Source organism: Balearica regulorum, chromosome 7 (assembly GCF_011004875.1).
Source record: "Balearica regulorum gibbericeps isolate bBalReg1 chromosome 7, bBalReg1.pri, whole genome shotgun sequence".
NCBI lineage: Eukaryota > Metazoa > Chordata > Aves > Gruiformes > Gruidae > Balearica > Balearica regulorum.
In genome coordinates this window covers 37,422,252-37,437,663 of record NC_046190.1, presented here as the reverse complement: position 1 = coordinate 37,437,663, position 15,412 = coordinate 37,422,252, and the positions used below count along the sequence as shown (strand labels likewise).

The following is a 15,412-nucleotide window of genomic DNA, read 5'->3' as shown; positions in this document are numbered from 1 at the left end:
AGATGATGAGTAAATGTAACTCAAATAATGTGAAAAATCTGACAGGGATATACAGACTGGAGGGAGTTGAAAAGTTTTTTCCATCACGGTGGAAAACTGCTGGCATCCCAAAGGAAATCATGATGGTTTCTAATTGATCTCAACTGTGTTCTTGGCATAATATAATTGTTCTTCTGGAATCTCGTTCATTAAATATTTTTTAAAACTGCAATCTATAATCTGCTGCCCGTGGCTTTTTATTTTACTGGATAACATGAAGAGCTTAGTAATTGTTTAGATATTTATCAAGTCTGGTAATTAGCTAGCTTTGATGCTTAGCTAGCATGTATGTTTTCATTAATCAATAGAAATATAATAAGCATTTGACTTTAGATTTGATAAGAGCTGAACTAGACTAACAAGAGGTTATTCTGTGGGTTTTTTCCTTTACACAACTAATTCCTTCCCCATTAACACATCCTCCCCAGCCCAAAAAGAAGGAAGTAAACACAGAGAACAAGGTTCTCATCTTGAACAACATCTTTTCCCCAATATGGCAGGCAGTGAGTGTAATTTTGATTTATTTTGAGACATTTTTATTTTTAGAGTGCTGCAAAAGTACCATCACTTGAATAAGAGTGGGGGCCTTTATTCTTAGTATTGGTGAGTGAGTCTAATCTGAAATAACAGTGATGCCACTTGCTTAGCTACTCCTCGGCAGTGCAGCTGTTTCTTTTGGTCCCATCATCGTACTTTAGGTGGTATCAGAATTTGTAGGAATAATACATGGTGGTACTTAAAGATTAAAAGTAAATTAGCTATGGCAAGCAAATTTGGAAATCGTTGCAGGTGAGCGATTGGTTGAGCAAAAGGGGCTTCGATAATCCGCATGTGTAGGGAAAGGTGACATGTTGTATAGTGTTTCACGTAAATAAAGGGCTTGTTCTGGGGCAGGTGGTGGCCACAGCTCTGGGTTTGTTGGAGCAGAAGGAAGCACCGAAGCCCAGCTGCTCTGGGTGGTCACTGAGCAATCTGGAGTAGCTGTCGTACATGCTGCACTGCCTTTCGGTCCCGGAGAGGCTTTGTGAAGCAGCCAGGTATCCTCCTGAAACAACTTCTGCATTTCATTGCTGTCTCTCTTGGAGGAAATCCTTTAATCCATTTCTGGGAGGATGGTATTTCAGCCCCTGCTTTTCTATGAAAGGTAGAAAAGCTCTTTTTTACTGTTAAACATGCCTATTAAATTGTGTTCCTGCAGCTCGTCAGCAGTAGCCCAGCCAGGGGATATTTGTTTTGAGTATATCACAGACGATCCTGTGGTAGCTTTAACTTAGCACAGTGCCTCTTAAATAACAGAGATGTAATAACTAACATTCTTTCCTTTCCTTGTTCAGATGTGCTTGTCCTCGTTCGTGCAGTGTTTCCGTTAGCTCTCCAGCCTACACAAACGCTGAATTCCTATTATAAAGTCTTGGAGGAAAAACCTTTTGGGGTTTTTATTTAATGTGAAGAAAGAACACCGGCATCAGGCAACCTCTTGTTTCTTGGTTTCCTTTTGTCAACTTTTAAGATCAAAGACTTGGGAAAAAACACATAGCTAAGTCTGTAAAAAAGAAAATAAACTGTACTGTAAAAAGAAAATAAAGTGTATTGGAAGAAGAAAAATATATTGAGTAAAACCATATGCCTTGAACATGTAAATGCCCTTTTTCAGGTTTTAAATTAGCTTATTCTGTTAGGAGCTATTGTAAGGGGAATTTTATAGAAGGACTTAAGTGTGCAGCTTTAGTTAATGCAGTAGAGCAGAGGGGATATCGTGCGTGGCTGGGAGGAAGGGCGAGCATTCACACTGATGTGAACCAATATGCTTGTGCTTGCAATAGATAAAACTGTCTTGCAGGGCGTGTCGATACAGTGACAGGAAAAAAGGCAGCAGCACAAGTGACACATTTTTGTGCTGCGTTTTCATATAAATGTCTCTCCCCAATCTTGGAGACACGCATAAACCAAGATGATATATTTGCTTCTTGTCAGATGCGATTGTGTCAAAGGAGGCTGATGTGATATAGGTCATGTTAACTACATTTCTGTAACTGCTATGGTGTTGTAAGCAGTCTCTTCAGCAAATAATGAAGTGCTTCAAGCTCTTAAGCTTGAGGACAGACCTGGCAGGTTCTACACCTGGCACGAGGGTTTCGATGCGGTTACAGATAAGCTGTATGTAAGTCAAGGTCCGTCACTTCGTCCCTCGCAGGAATAGTCTCAGGCTACCCAGGTGCTTTGTTTTTCCGTGTCTTTTCATTGCATGCCATAGCAAAACTCCTGATTTCACCAGTGTGTTTTTTCATTCACTGACTCCATTATTGTAATTTATTGCTGTGGTGCTTTTCAGGCTCCCCTTCAGTCATAGCCCCCATCACCTCCCCTTTTGCCCACTTCATGTTACATCTGTGGAGAGCACAAAGTTTGTAATACTAGCCTCTTCTTTCAATACAAGTACTAGTATTCTGCCGTTTTAGGTGTCGTTTGGCTGGTTTTAATAACTTTTCTATATGTACATACAGAATAATATATGTATTATTATATAAGTATTTCTTCTTTATATATATAAAAATAAGAAAACAGTTGCTAGTTCATCTTTTCTTACTGTTCATCTACACGAGCATCCGTTCATTTTGGGTCTCCTTTGAAACTTGTTTGTTTTCCTGATAGGAGTCTCCAGTTAGGGGGGCGTGGGTGTACCATTAAGACATACTTTCACTTGCTATTTTTAACATGTGTCCTTTTTCAGCTTTCCATGATTACGCGTGCAATGTCGGGCTGTCAGGGATATGTCTTACAGCACTATTTCCTGGCGTGGGAACAAGGTGGTGTGCTTGAGAAATGACTTTATTACGACACGTGGACATAAGCTAAGCTCAACTTAGTGATCAGCATCCAGATGGATGGTCAGGGTGAGCTCTGACCAGATAACATGTCTCTGGTAAAATAAGCACATTTGTTAAATGAATCCTGCCTCTAAACGTGACAATACTTATTGTACTGCATTTATACCCACAACTTTGAGGAGGACAAAATTCAGGAGGAGATGATTAAAGTCTGAAAATATGTATAAATATGCAATTTTCACTCTGTTGTCAAGTGCATAAAATATTTAGAAGGTGCTTTCTGGCTTGAATATTCACAAATCCAGAAAGCCCTCTGACCATTGCCTTGACCTTTGAAATTGAAATTTGAACATGACAGAGGAGGTTTAGTTGCTTTGGTTCAGAAAGGTTCAGGAGGTCACCCTGGAGCAATTAATAACTCCATTTTCTGCACTGTAACCATTATGAGCCAGTAGACGGGAAGGGTTTTATTATCTTCCTTCATGAGCAGGTGACGCAGCAGGCGAGGGAGAGGCTTTATTTTGGTTTTTCCATCTTTTTTTCTAATTTAAATTGAAATGAAGATGTGATAATTATCATAAACAGTTGCAGAAAATGCATGGGCCGTAGCTCTGTTGAAGGATTTTATTCCGAAAATCAGCCTGTGCTCTCCTGAATTACTGGAAGTTCTCAGTGGATTTTATTCTTCAGAGAACCAAAAATCAGCCTGTGCTCTCTTGAATTACTGGAAGTGCTCGGTTTGAGTTCTGCTTAATCTCCTCTCACGGTGCATCCTCCCAACTTTGGATTGCAGAGCTCAGATAATTAATCATCCTGAATATTTTTGTCATCTTGCTTATATGTGCATTCATCAGTGTAGATATAGCCTGCCTAGCATTGCGGGTTAGATTGAGAGCTCTATGCCTTAACTCTGCAAATGCTGGGATTCCTCCCCCACCCTCTTCAAGACAGAAAAACCATTTTGTGATAGCGTGAGAGATTGAATTTACTAGTATAAATAATCCCTCTCCCTGCCTTTCTCCAAAATGCCCTTCTAGCTGAAGCGCTCACCTTCTTACGAATGTGCCAACGATGTCCATTAAAATCTATTTATGAGTGATTTTACACTAAAATATGAACAAGTTTTGGATTTATTTGGGAATATCCCAATTAATTATGGGAACAATTCTTTGTTTTCCCCATTGTGAGCCATTCAAAAGGTGTTATTAAAAACAAAAAGTTTTATGAACATGCATTTACATGGGGCATCATGGGTGAAATGTTTGCCTGATAATTGTGCAGAAATCTTCTACTTTGTGGTGAGTATTTCAGGCTCTTGAGAGGGGCTGGGAACTCTTTCTACTGACCCTTTTAGAAGGAGGTTTTCTTCTCTTGATGCTGTGAGTTTGTTGTCTTTCATGATTGAAATACAAAGTACAAGATGCACAAAGGCAAAAAAAAAAAAAATTTCTTGTTGTCCTTATACTTTCTATTGATGTTATTCAGAGAGTGTAGTCTGTTCTAATCCTCGCTCAAACAGAAAACACAACAAATGCTTACTTTTGTGCTCTTACGAGCATTTTTTTTAAAGTATCTTTTTTTTCTCTTTCAGACCTGGGCCTGGATCAATTTATAGTGAAACGTTATGATGGGAAGGTGAGCACATTAGACTATTAAATGTGTATTATTCAATGGCTTTTTTAACCCAGAGTCCTTTAGTTATTACCTGCATGTGGGTGTAAGTTAAATGAAGTATTTGAAGTATTCTCTTCTGGGCTTTTTGTTGTTTAGTAGCATTGCAGTGCTTTTTCCGTAATGACAGAAAGATGGTATTTTTTTTTTTTTAAAGAGGTCTTATTTTAATGTTTACAGACAAAATAGTATCTCTTCTTATATACTGATAGGCTGGGAAATTATAGGTTATAAATGTTTCCTTACTGCTTCTTTGACTGTGCGAGAGCCCCACAAGTTACGCTGTTCCAAGGGAAACTCGCTTGACCTTTCCCTTTCAGACTTATCTCCAGGTTCCTAAGGGAAGGAGATGCTCTTGTGTTTTTATCTGCATCCCGAGCATGTGTTTCTCCCCCCATCGAACAGCCTTACTCCGTTCTCCTTTTGAGCCCTAGGTCCTTCCTACAGCGATACACAACTGTTCTGGATGTTTGTGCTGTCACCATATGTGTTGGTAAAATGTTGAGCGTGCTCGGATCTAGTTTTGTCTGCCTGTGTAAGTGGAGCTGCATAACATCCTACCTGTTGTTACGGAAATCAGAGACCTAATTAGCCACACCATAAATCCCACTGGAGTGGAGGAGTATGGTGAAGGCAGCTCTGGCCCTAGGACTAGTAGCTCATAGTGACTTCTTAGTGCAGATAACTGCAGGTTGGTTAATTTTCCATCATATCACCAAAGGCACGTAATGGTACTCCAGCATTTAGCGATATTTTCATTTCATCTGCACCATCTGAAAATAAAGCTTCTTTTTTCCCCCTAAGGGAAGTCAGCATCTGATCGCTTCATTGAGTGATGTACCTGACATGGTGTCAGGCATTTCCAGAAAGCGTCAACACTGGGGAAAAAAAAAAAAAGCATTTGAAGCTTTATATAAACACAGCGTGGGCTGAACACGTGCAGTTCCCTGTCTTGTTTTGTGTTTAGTAGGCAAAGGTAAAGACAGAAGGTGATCAAATACCTGGGGTCCCTGTCATCAGCGGTGTACAAGTGTGTAGGTTATTCAGGCAGCAGAGCGAGATTTTGCTTGAAAACAGGCAGTTGGAAGGTAGTATTTTGGCAGTTAGTTTTGATGCATAAGACTACGAAGCGTGTTGTGAACACTTGTTTTCTTCTCCTCCTGCCATGAACCCAGTGTCTGGTTTTCATGATTGAAAAAAAAAACCCAAAGAAACAAAAGTACATATATTCTTTCCAAAATATCAAATGTTTCTCCCTCTGGTTTATGACAGTCTATTTTGCATCTGCTCACTTTCATCATCTTATCTTGTCAAGCTATCACACTCCTCCCTTAGGCTTTACATAAACAAGATTTGTTTGTAGGGAAGAAATGCCGAATCCCACACTATCTTTGCTAATCGTTCTTCTGTTCCTGAGCACTCTGCAGTCTGTTCCTATCACATTGGATAAAAGATCCAAAAGCAATCCCTTTGCTGAACTCAACTTTCTGTTCCTCTGCATCTCACCACCGAGAGCTTGAATTGCAACATGTTTGGATGTGATGGACGCAGTCACCACGCACGGGGTGTTGAAAATCCACGGTCAGTGTTTGAGGTACTGAGCTTGACTGTGCATCGTCATCCGTGCTCTTAGGATCTTGCCGTTCAGTGTGCGAACATCTGTGCTGGCTGAAGGGTGGAGAACAGATACCCTTTGCCTTACATGCTAACCACCTTCCGCTCTGACCTGTAGCAGAGTGAAATTGCTTTTTATATAACGTACAGATGTCGGTGCTGCACTCGGCTGTCTACGTGCTGTGGTTTGGATAGTCTGAAAGTGAGGCAGCAGATTTAGGACGCTGCAATGGACTTTTCTTTATTGTTATCTTCTCCTGGGATCTATTTTTTCCCACAATCTAATAACACCCTAGAAGCAGTTTGCTCTGTTGAAAATGAAGAAATAGAGGTTCTTGTTTACTTGGCTGTCTGCTTAAAGACACCTTGGGACTGGCTAAATCTGGCTGTGGCTATTAGGGTAGTGGTAATGTTCAGGTGAGAGGATAATTGGAGGAGAGCATACAATAAGTTGGCCTTGGCTATCCCTTGGTAATGAAAGAAGCTGACGGTAGATTGATCTGTCTGATAGCATCTTGTTCTTATTTTATTGCTTGCTTTGGGTTTCAGCTTAAAAACCATCTCTGTGTCGACTCAGTCAAACACTGACTGTGGTGCTGCAGAGCTGACCTTACTCATTCGAGTTTCACTTGCATAGTAGCACCCAAGGGATAAAACCTCTTTGCGTCTCTTGCTTCTTGCCTGTTTCCAACTACGTATTCCTCTTGGGTTATCAAAGCATCCTCTACCTACAGGCGACTTTCTGACGCTTTTCCCTTTATACCTTAGCAGAGCTGATGAGCTCTGGCAGAAGGGTGAGAGGTCCATCGTTCCCCTAAGCATCCGTACGAATGTCGTGCAGAGGTAATGGGACTTGTGGTATGGGCTCAAAAAGTAGTAGGATTATTCACTGGAAATTTCCTCTTCATTTTTAAGGTGAAAGGAGTCTGTGAGCAGTCGGACACAAGCGAGCCGTGGTAGTGGAAAGTACTGACAGTCTGCCAGCTAGCTACTGACTGGAGAGTAGGAAAGAGCAAAGATGGATACCCAAGGTTGCATGCAAGTAATAATTTAGAAAGATTCAGCTAAAAGAATAGCACCAGCTGTGCAGTCGGTTGCGTTTTAATTCCATATTACAGGACAATGTTTAAAGTATTAGTGTGAATTTTGAGCATGTATGTTTGAGATTTAAATGCTACAGCATTGGTAAGCAGATGTATGAGCTGCTTTTTTCACAAAAGCAATTTTATTTACGTAAAACTACCACCAAAACAACTAATTGGCTGTTGTGTGGTGGTCGAGACTGGTCTTGCCAAAGATTTTGTGGAGTGATGTGCCTCTGTATTGTAATTGTGTCGGGTTTCTGAAGCATCTTGCTGAGCCATGTGATTTAATGCTATGGTGAGAAGACAATACCTGTTGGTTTTTTCCCCTCTTCCCACCCCTCCTTCTTCCTAGTGATAATTTATAGAGTTGATGGAGAGGGAGGTAAACGTTATTGCCTTGTTAATGGGAACAATGCTCCCATAATTTGAGCCTAAATGCTTTTTCTTCACTCAGAGTGAGACCAAAAACCCTGGAGACATTAATCCAGCAAAACCCCTTGGTCAGATCTGTTTGCCAACATGAACTCATAGTTTTCTTTGACCTGCTGCTGGGCTGAGTGTGTAGGGAGTCAACTCTGTCCCTGGCTCCATTTTCGTTTAACTGTGGTGGTGGTTTCCCCCCAAGGGAAGCATGTTCTGGAAAGCAGAGGAAGGAGAGGCATTGATTACTATTCATTCATTCAGAGAAAAAAAAAAAAAATTATCAATCTGCAGACATTTCAAAGTGTTCCTATTGAGCCTGAACAAAAGGCTGATGTGAGAGTAGACGCAATCTAATGTGTAGCTCAGGGTGCTGTGGTGTAAAGATGTCCAGACCACAACTGTTCTTCTGCTCCATTTCCACTATGTTTCCTTCCTCCTCCTGCATTTTGGCGGTGGGAAAGCAAATGCTTTTTTAACCCATCTGTAGGAGAAATAGCTCATGTTGACCCTTCTCTGTCCTACCATCTTGAAAAGCACGCCTCTGGTTAGGAGGAGCCAAGTTCTATTTAATTTAAGGTATGCTGTTCCCCTGCTGCATCAGGTTTGTTAGGGTTTAAGAAAGGGCGCTTTTGAGAGTGACGTGGAGATGTTCTTTGCGCATCTGATTTTCAAACTGAGGTGGTGTGCTGCTTCATCGCTTGCTGCCTGCATCTTGCTTAGCAAGATGATAGCGACGATTAAGGTCTCACTAAGTACAAGTATATATCTTAACACGTGTAGTGTGGCATAAGCTTCCTTAATGTTACATAAGTTGTAATACAGATTTTGTTTAAAGTTTTCTTTTTTATGTTCTCTCTGTTTACTTGATGGGGGGTTTTTTTTGGCTTATGCATTAATGATTGACAGGCTTAATCCCTCAAATTTAAAAAAAAAAAAAAATGCAGCAATGCTGTTAGTGGGGTTCCTCTAAAGTGTGAGCCGCATATCTACCCTGTTCAGAGCTAAATGGGGTCCTGTCACCCAGGTCCTTCGGTGCTGTCCCTGCCCAGGTGAGCCAGCGCAGGGGAGCTCCCGCAGCTGAGCTGTCTGCACGGCAGCTGGATGGAAAGGCGTGAGCAGAGGCAGAAAATGGATGTGGTGGGTGCACAGCGTAGATCTCTCTTTGTGCAGTTGGGTGCTCGCACCAAAGGTAAGGTGTGGTGCTTTTAAGAGACCTCTAGCCTATTTAGGGAGGAAAAAACCCACCCTGGATGGCTTATTAGTTTAATACAGAACACACTTGACTCATTCTTTTTGTTCTTCTGTGGAGAAAATTTCTTGCTGCTGCTCAAGACGAACAAAAGCCTTCGAGCTACCAGCAACAGCTTACCTTCCTGCTACCATTGCTGCAGTGAGTAATTATAGAGGCTTTCAATGCCCTCTAATTAAATTTATGAATTAAGTATTTCCTGCCAGCATTTATATTTACATCTCTAGATGTTTGGGGATGCCGTAGAGTAATGCAGACGAATAGCAAAATGAAGGAAAATAGTTCAGATCGTTTCTGTAAGGGCTAGCAAAACATCTGAAATTCGCTTCCACTGTATAATGCAGGTTTGTATCATGGACCAGTAGAATGATTAGCCTAAACTACACTTATCTACCAAGGCCCTGTAACTGGAGGTGTGTGTCCATTAAAGAAGAGCTACTGGGAGTCAGCTCAGGAGGAAGATTTCTTGCCAGGTGACTTGAAGAGCATCTCAGGAGCAGAGGAGCCTGAAAAAATGTAGTTGGGAAGGATCCCCGTGGAAAGGACTGGGGGTAGATGGACCATCCTTTTCTGGTGGATTGAAGGATCTTTCTGCCAGGTTTGAAAGAGGCGGGGGGGAAAGGAGCTGTTATTTATTAGCCTGAATTTCTGGGGTCCTTTGCTTTGTGTATGAGCTAAGGCTGGAGCGTGAGACTGCCACTAGTGGCGTACGCTGCCGTAGACCCAAGCTTGCTGCAAGTGAGATGAGCTCGAAGTCCTGCTGTCAATTCGGGAGCCACACATTGGATCAGAGCTCTGAGCTCCTGTGATGTTTAAGTGCTTCTAAAACCTTCACGCGAAAGGATGCGATTCTAAATGATACCTTAACAAAAGCAAGCTGTTGCAATTCAGTAAATAGCAGTGTAAAGTGCATGTGCAGTTGATTTACTGTGCCCGTTAACTGAGAAGGATACTTGGTACTTACTCCAGCTTAGATGCAGTGAAGACAGGTGAGGAGTCCTCTAATCCATCTGTATGAGGTCTTGCCAGTGTCTGTTGTAAGAGTCTTTGAAATAAATGAGTCCCCAGAATCAGCAGTTTGAGCTATTGAGTCTGGGTTATGGCTTGCTTGGAGATACCTTGAAATGTTCAGCTATCCTGGTCCATAATCCATGTAAAACATCGCTGTCCAATTTCAGATTTCCTGCTTTTAAATCCCTTCGCCTTCTCATCTCAGTGCAGGTAGTGTTTACATAATAACCACGAGGCATCTTCTTATATTGATTATAACCTTACGCTTGTTTATAAGAAAGTTCCTCTGCTGTCCCCAAAAGCGTTGCAAATAACTGGTGGGAGATAATTCTTGCCTGTGACCCTTTGTGGAAGCACGCAGAGATGCAGTTTACAGCAGATAAGCAGCAAAGCTGAGCTGACACAATTTATCTCTTCTTGACTTTCTTTTCTGTCCATGTTTGTGGCTTTCTTTGCTAGCTTTCTCCTCCCAGCCAAACTTGGCCCTCCCATCTGCTTTGGTTAGCAGTTTTGAGTTACTTCTGTGTTCCTCACCGCTTTTCCCTGTTGTTTTTACACTGACTGCAAGTTCTTCTCTTGGCTTGGTTTTAATAAAAACAAATTTTATCAAAGAAAATACTTAATTGCTTCTAACACAGGTAAGTGCATGGTGCACAAACATCCCTGTGGACACCTGGGTTGCTTTAAGTCCACGTACAGAACATGATTCATCCTTTCCTATATCCTCTACTGAACACTTGTGGTGTATTTCAGTTTTTGACAGAGCTCTGCTTGCTGTTATCTTTTTTGTACCGCTAATTCTGGTGCTTGTTTTCACAGGGCTCGTTTGGCAGATGCTACTAAAATGCTCTGGTTGCTGTATGTCCTCTTTTATTCTGTTTTCTAGGTACCTGCAGGTGTTTCTTCCAGCTACTAATATCTCTGATACTTGTGTCTTTATTCTAATCATGGGGTTTTTTTGGTGTAACCAAGCATTCCCTCATTTTCTTCCCTTTTCTAACCCTCTCCCCTTCCACCAGGATTTCTGGCAGGTACAAAGCAGACAGCATGTGCTTTGATTAGTTTGTGCTTCAGACCTCATAATATGCACTTTTCATGTAAAAGGGACAGTGTATGCTCACCCCTTCTCCCTGCTCCTTTAATAAATAATCCTGAACCCTCTACTTGATCCTCAACCGAAAGGATTTATTTTAGAATACTTGAATTTGGCTTGTTAAGAGTACAGTCCTCAGGGTAACCGTGACTACATGGCTTTATTAACGGGAAAATCTTTGAGCAAAGCTGAAACGTGTATCTCCCTGTCCTCCTATTTTCACGGTGTCTTTTGAGGCTTCTGACTTATTTTGCAGCTTGATGAGACTGCGATAGAGCTGGCTGTGTTGGAAAATGGCATTTTCTGCTCGAGGCCACAAAGTTAGTTTTATTCTGTGAGGAAGGACAGGCGTGTCTCTGGCCAAATGCTGCTCTGGCCAAATATCATGTATTTGAATGTGTGTAAGTTTGGGGAAGGTTATTTTTGCAAGCTTTCTTCAGTTTTTCGAGTTAGAGAAATACGTAGGGTGAACTATATTAAAGAATATTTTAGGAAGGAGATATTTAGATGCTATAGTTCAGAAGATGGTTTCTAGGAAAAGGAACTCCAAAGAAGAGGGCAGTTCATTCAGTATTAGTAAGTAAAGAGATAAATGTACTTCAAACACTTTCACTTTGCCTTGTAGCTTTGTGACCTTAATGGAATCCATAGGGGAAATTAGCAAAAAAATAAGCAACTTGGTGACAAAGTGCCCTCGGTGGGTGTATGCAGTCTTGTAATCAAAAATTGGTTTATGGGATCATTTTTGTGCTTTAATTTCTTTGATGGTTTTGCTGGTGTTAGATTAATGCTTAATACTTAAGGGACAGAAAACTGAGCTCTGAAAGCTCTGTCCTTGAGTAAGACGGAGTTAGTAGAGAGAAGGGGAGAGGGAAGGAGGATGGAATGAGTGGGGTGGGAGGGAATGGTTTTAGGAGATGCTTGACCTCACTGACTATGGAAGGAGGGAAGGTCTGGATGGGAGAAGCAGGTGAAGAAGAGAGGAGGAGTTGGAGAGTGGAAGGAAATGGCAAGATTTTTAGTTGTATCTTAATTCAGTTCCTTAAACCCTTTGCGATCGTGATGACAATCTCTAATTACAGGATTACGTGTGGTTTTTCCCTAAACACCTTTCTCATTTGGTGGGTGACTAGTACCGAGTGTATGGCCCCAACCTCATCATCAGAGCCAATGTTTAATACTTGCTTTCTATATGGAATTATTATTTTCCTCGTGTACTTCCACACTGGAATTTTTGTCTGAGAAAATGAGCAGTGTGCATTATCAACATAATGAGTTCATCTTGGTAATGCAGGCTGAGATGAGGGACAGCAGCATCCTGATTTCCATTGGGAGATCTAAACAGCCATTTAAATTCAAAAGTGTCAAAAGTCAACTCATTTTAGTGGCATGATTTGGGGCATCAAGGACTTAATTTTAATCCTCCCCCATCAAATTTCCATGATGAATGCCACTGTGGTCCTACAGATTGTGATTTCATTACCCTGTGGAGGACTGAGACAGCAAAGAGGAGCAGAAGTGTAGACTGTCCCTTTTCCAAAGCATTTCCTATTTGCTTTTCCAGCAGGGGTTTCTCCCTTGCATGAGTGCGTCTGCTGCTTGTGAAGGGTCGGGAGAGTCTGTGTCTTTTCTTGGTCGTACAGAATGCTGGCCTTGTGTTTCAGGTGCTGTTTGTTTTAAAGGTGATGAATATATTTACAGCCTTGCTGGAAGGAGGGAATGCAGATTTCTCTTTTCAGTCTCAGGAGACCACCTGTAGTAATAATTTCTGCCTAATTTTTGATTCTGTGCATGTCCAAATTCAAAGGGAGTGAGTATGCAGAACAACTTCATCTGTGTCCAGCTCTGTATTTTTGTCCCTCTGTGTATACATACAGATAAAATAACTCCCAAATCAAAGGTCTTTAAAAAATCCCCTTTATTAAAATATACTCTTGAAAGGTCATAAGCTGCAGTATTTATCTGCCACCAGTAAATTTTAAGCATTTTCCTGTGCTAACCTCACCCACCACGATTTGCCATGCAGAGTGGGTTTGTGTTTGCCTATGTTAGTATGTAGACTTCATAGTAAATTATCTGGAGCCTCTAGGAACGATATTGGGAACTTTTCCACTGCCAAAAAGTGGTTTATGAATTTCTGTCACCACCTTAAACACTTTTTTCTTATTTAGTAATATATGAAAAGCAATATAAAAAAATCCTGGGTGATGTTTCTAAAATGTCTTATCTTGCATCCACATTATAAAGCTAGCTTTAAAAACTCTAACTCAATTCTCCCCAAAGTTCTTTTTTTACCCTTGTTTCATACTGTGAAGGGACCTCCTCCACCTCCCTTTCCCTAAAGGGCTTTCGAACATCTGGGTTGAAAGGCTCAATTTTTAAATCTGATTCTGAAAGCCTTTTAATTTCTCCCCCCGCCCCGATTTCTTAATGTAGGTGGTGAGGTGCCAATGTGAGCTGTTATGAAATCTCTAACTATATGGCTTTGGTTCTTTAAAGTTTATATCTTAAAAAAAAAAAAAAAGAGAAAAAATTAAAGATCTCCCTCATTTCAGAGCTTCTAGTTGAGCATTTTGATGCAGACAGAGTTCAAAGCATTAATATTTTTTAGTTACCATAGCAGGCTGCATCGCCTGCGGTTTTCCCTGGTGTTTCTTAAGGGTTTTCCCGTATCTGTCTTGTGTGATGGACTAATACAGAGCATCTGCTGCAAACGCATCTGTCAGCGAGTGTCTTGTTATGTATTTCCCCCAATTTCCAACAGCCCTGCTTGGGAAGGAGCTGCAGTAGTCCGTGCCAACACGATGCTGTCCTGCAGGCTCTGCTGGACCAGGCAAATCGGAGCCGCGTCGCCGCGCATTTAAATGTTGCGTAGCGCTAATGAGATGGCAGATGCTAGCTAATATTTTTAAAGATGTCAAACAATACACATGGTAGGTGCTAAAGAGTGTTTAGAATGCATTTATTAAATGAATATCCAAACTTGTAACACAGATTTCTTTGGTAACTCCTACTGTGGAAAAGAGAGTATTTCTTTTTAAGACTGAACATACAGCATTTTAACTTCTTTTCCTATATGCCTGCAGCTAGCTGTTTTAAAAGACATCTATTCATGTATTTCTTAATGGTTTGCGTAAGTGAAGGTGGTCAGTTGGGACTGAAAGAGAATTGCTTTGCAGCAAGGTGACTTCACGGAAACATTCATGATTTTGTATTTGCTTCCACAATATCGGTAACCCTAAAGTATTTCTTTTAAAAAAGGAACAAACTGAGTATGATAACATTTGTCAATAGAAGGTGGTTATGGTTCATCTAAAATTCCTTACTAATTTACAAAATTACTTTCTGGTTCTGGAGAAATACTCGTTATCTTGCATGCACTTTGATATTTATTTTGCTGTCGTTTCGGAAGGTGTAAGTCACTGTTGAGTGGTGAAATGAATTCCTGAAGCTTTGGTGGATATAAGTACAAAGGTGATGTTGAAACATAAACAAGTTATGTGAATAAATGTGCCGAAAGTGTGTGTTCTCCTCCAGGTTGAAACACAAACTGTCAGCTCTTAAGTGACTTACCAAGAATATGTTCTTCCCAAAGTGGCAAATTAAATGCTGCTCATTAAGTAGTTTCTGAAATGCAAAATGAAGTGGAGCTGCAAGGATTTAGCTGATAAGGCTTTTCGAAAGGTGCATTAGGAATGCAGAGCAAACACCATCACCGCACCTTGTGTCTGTCTCTGCCTTTGCAGAGAAGGCATCCCTTAATTTGCAAAAATAAAACCTTCCCCCCCCCCCCCCCCCAATTTGGATAATTAAGTATTAAAGTGTTTCACTCTTCCCTCAGCCCTGGGAAAACAATTTTTAAATCCAAAATAAAGGCAGTATTTGGCGAGGAATGGAAGGAATCAGCAGGGGTTTCTTTTTCCCCAAAATCTTTTGTACCTGGGAGCTGTACTGTGTACTTGGCTTGAGGGAGGCTCCAGCAGTAGATCAGTTTTGGGGCAGAATATGTGAAATTGATGCTATATCCTTGGGTGCTTTGCTTGCTTGCAGCCAGTCCGCAGTGCAACTTGGTTTTCTACAGCACACAGACCTGGTCGGGGAGGTTGGTTGCTGATATCCCAATGTTCAACCCATGTTCTGGTGCTGTTTGTTAGGCTCGGAGCCCGCGTTAGAAAGGGCAGACCAAGCTCTGTATTTTGAAATGCAATTACAGTATTATTTTTTTAACCTGTTGTCAATGTCTGGTATTGTAAGATAATCTGCTTGAATGCCTGTAAAAGGTTTTATTCCACTGAGATTGGACTGGTGGCTTTTCACTGATCTTACACAGCCATGCTTGTGCCGAAAGCAATGGTACATTTGGATTTCTTTTTCTTTTTATGTGTTAATTTGGATGTTT

At 41.1% G+C, this 15,412-nt stretch overlaps 1 protein-coding gene across 6 annotated transcripts in view; it reads left to right on the top strand.

The window, feature by feature from the left end:
• The window catches only part of MICU1 (mitochondrial calcium uptake 1), a 104,051-nt gene that overhangs the window by 37,824 nt on the left and 50,815 nt on the right, over positions 1–15,412 (top strand). For all 6 annotated transcript variants that reach the window (XM_075758985.1, XM_075758984.1, XM_075758981.1 and 3 more), the window contains one exon: positions 4,459–4,502. In XM_075758985.1, the coding sequence (XP_075615100.1) occupies positions 4,459–4,502 (44 nt within the window). The remainder of the gene's footprint in view (positions 1–4,458; positions 4,503–15,412) is intronic.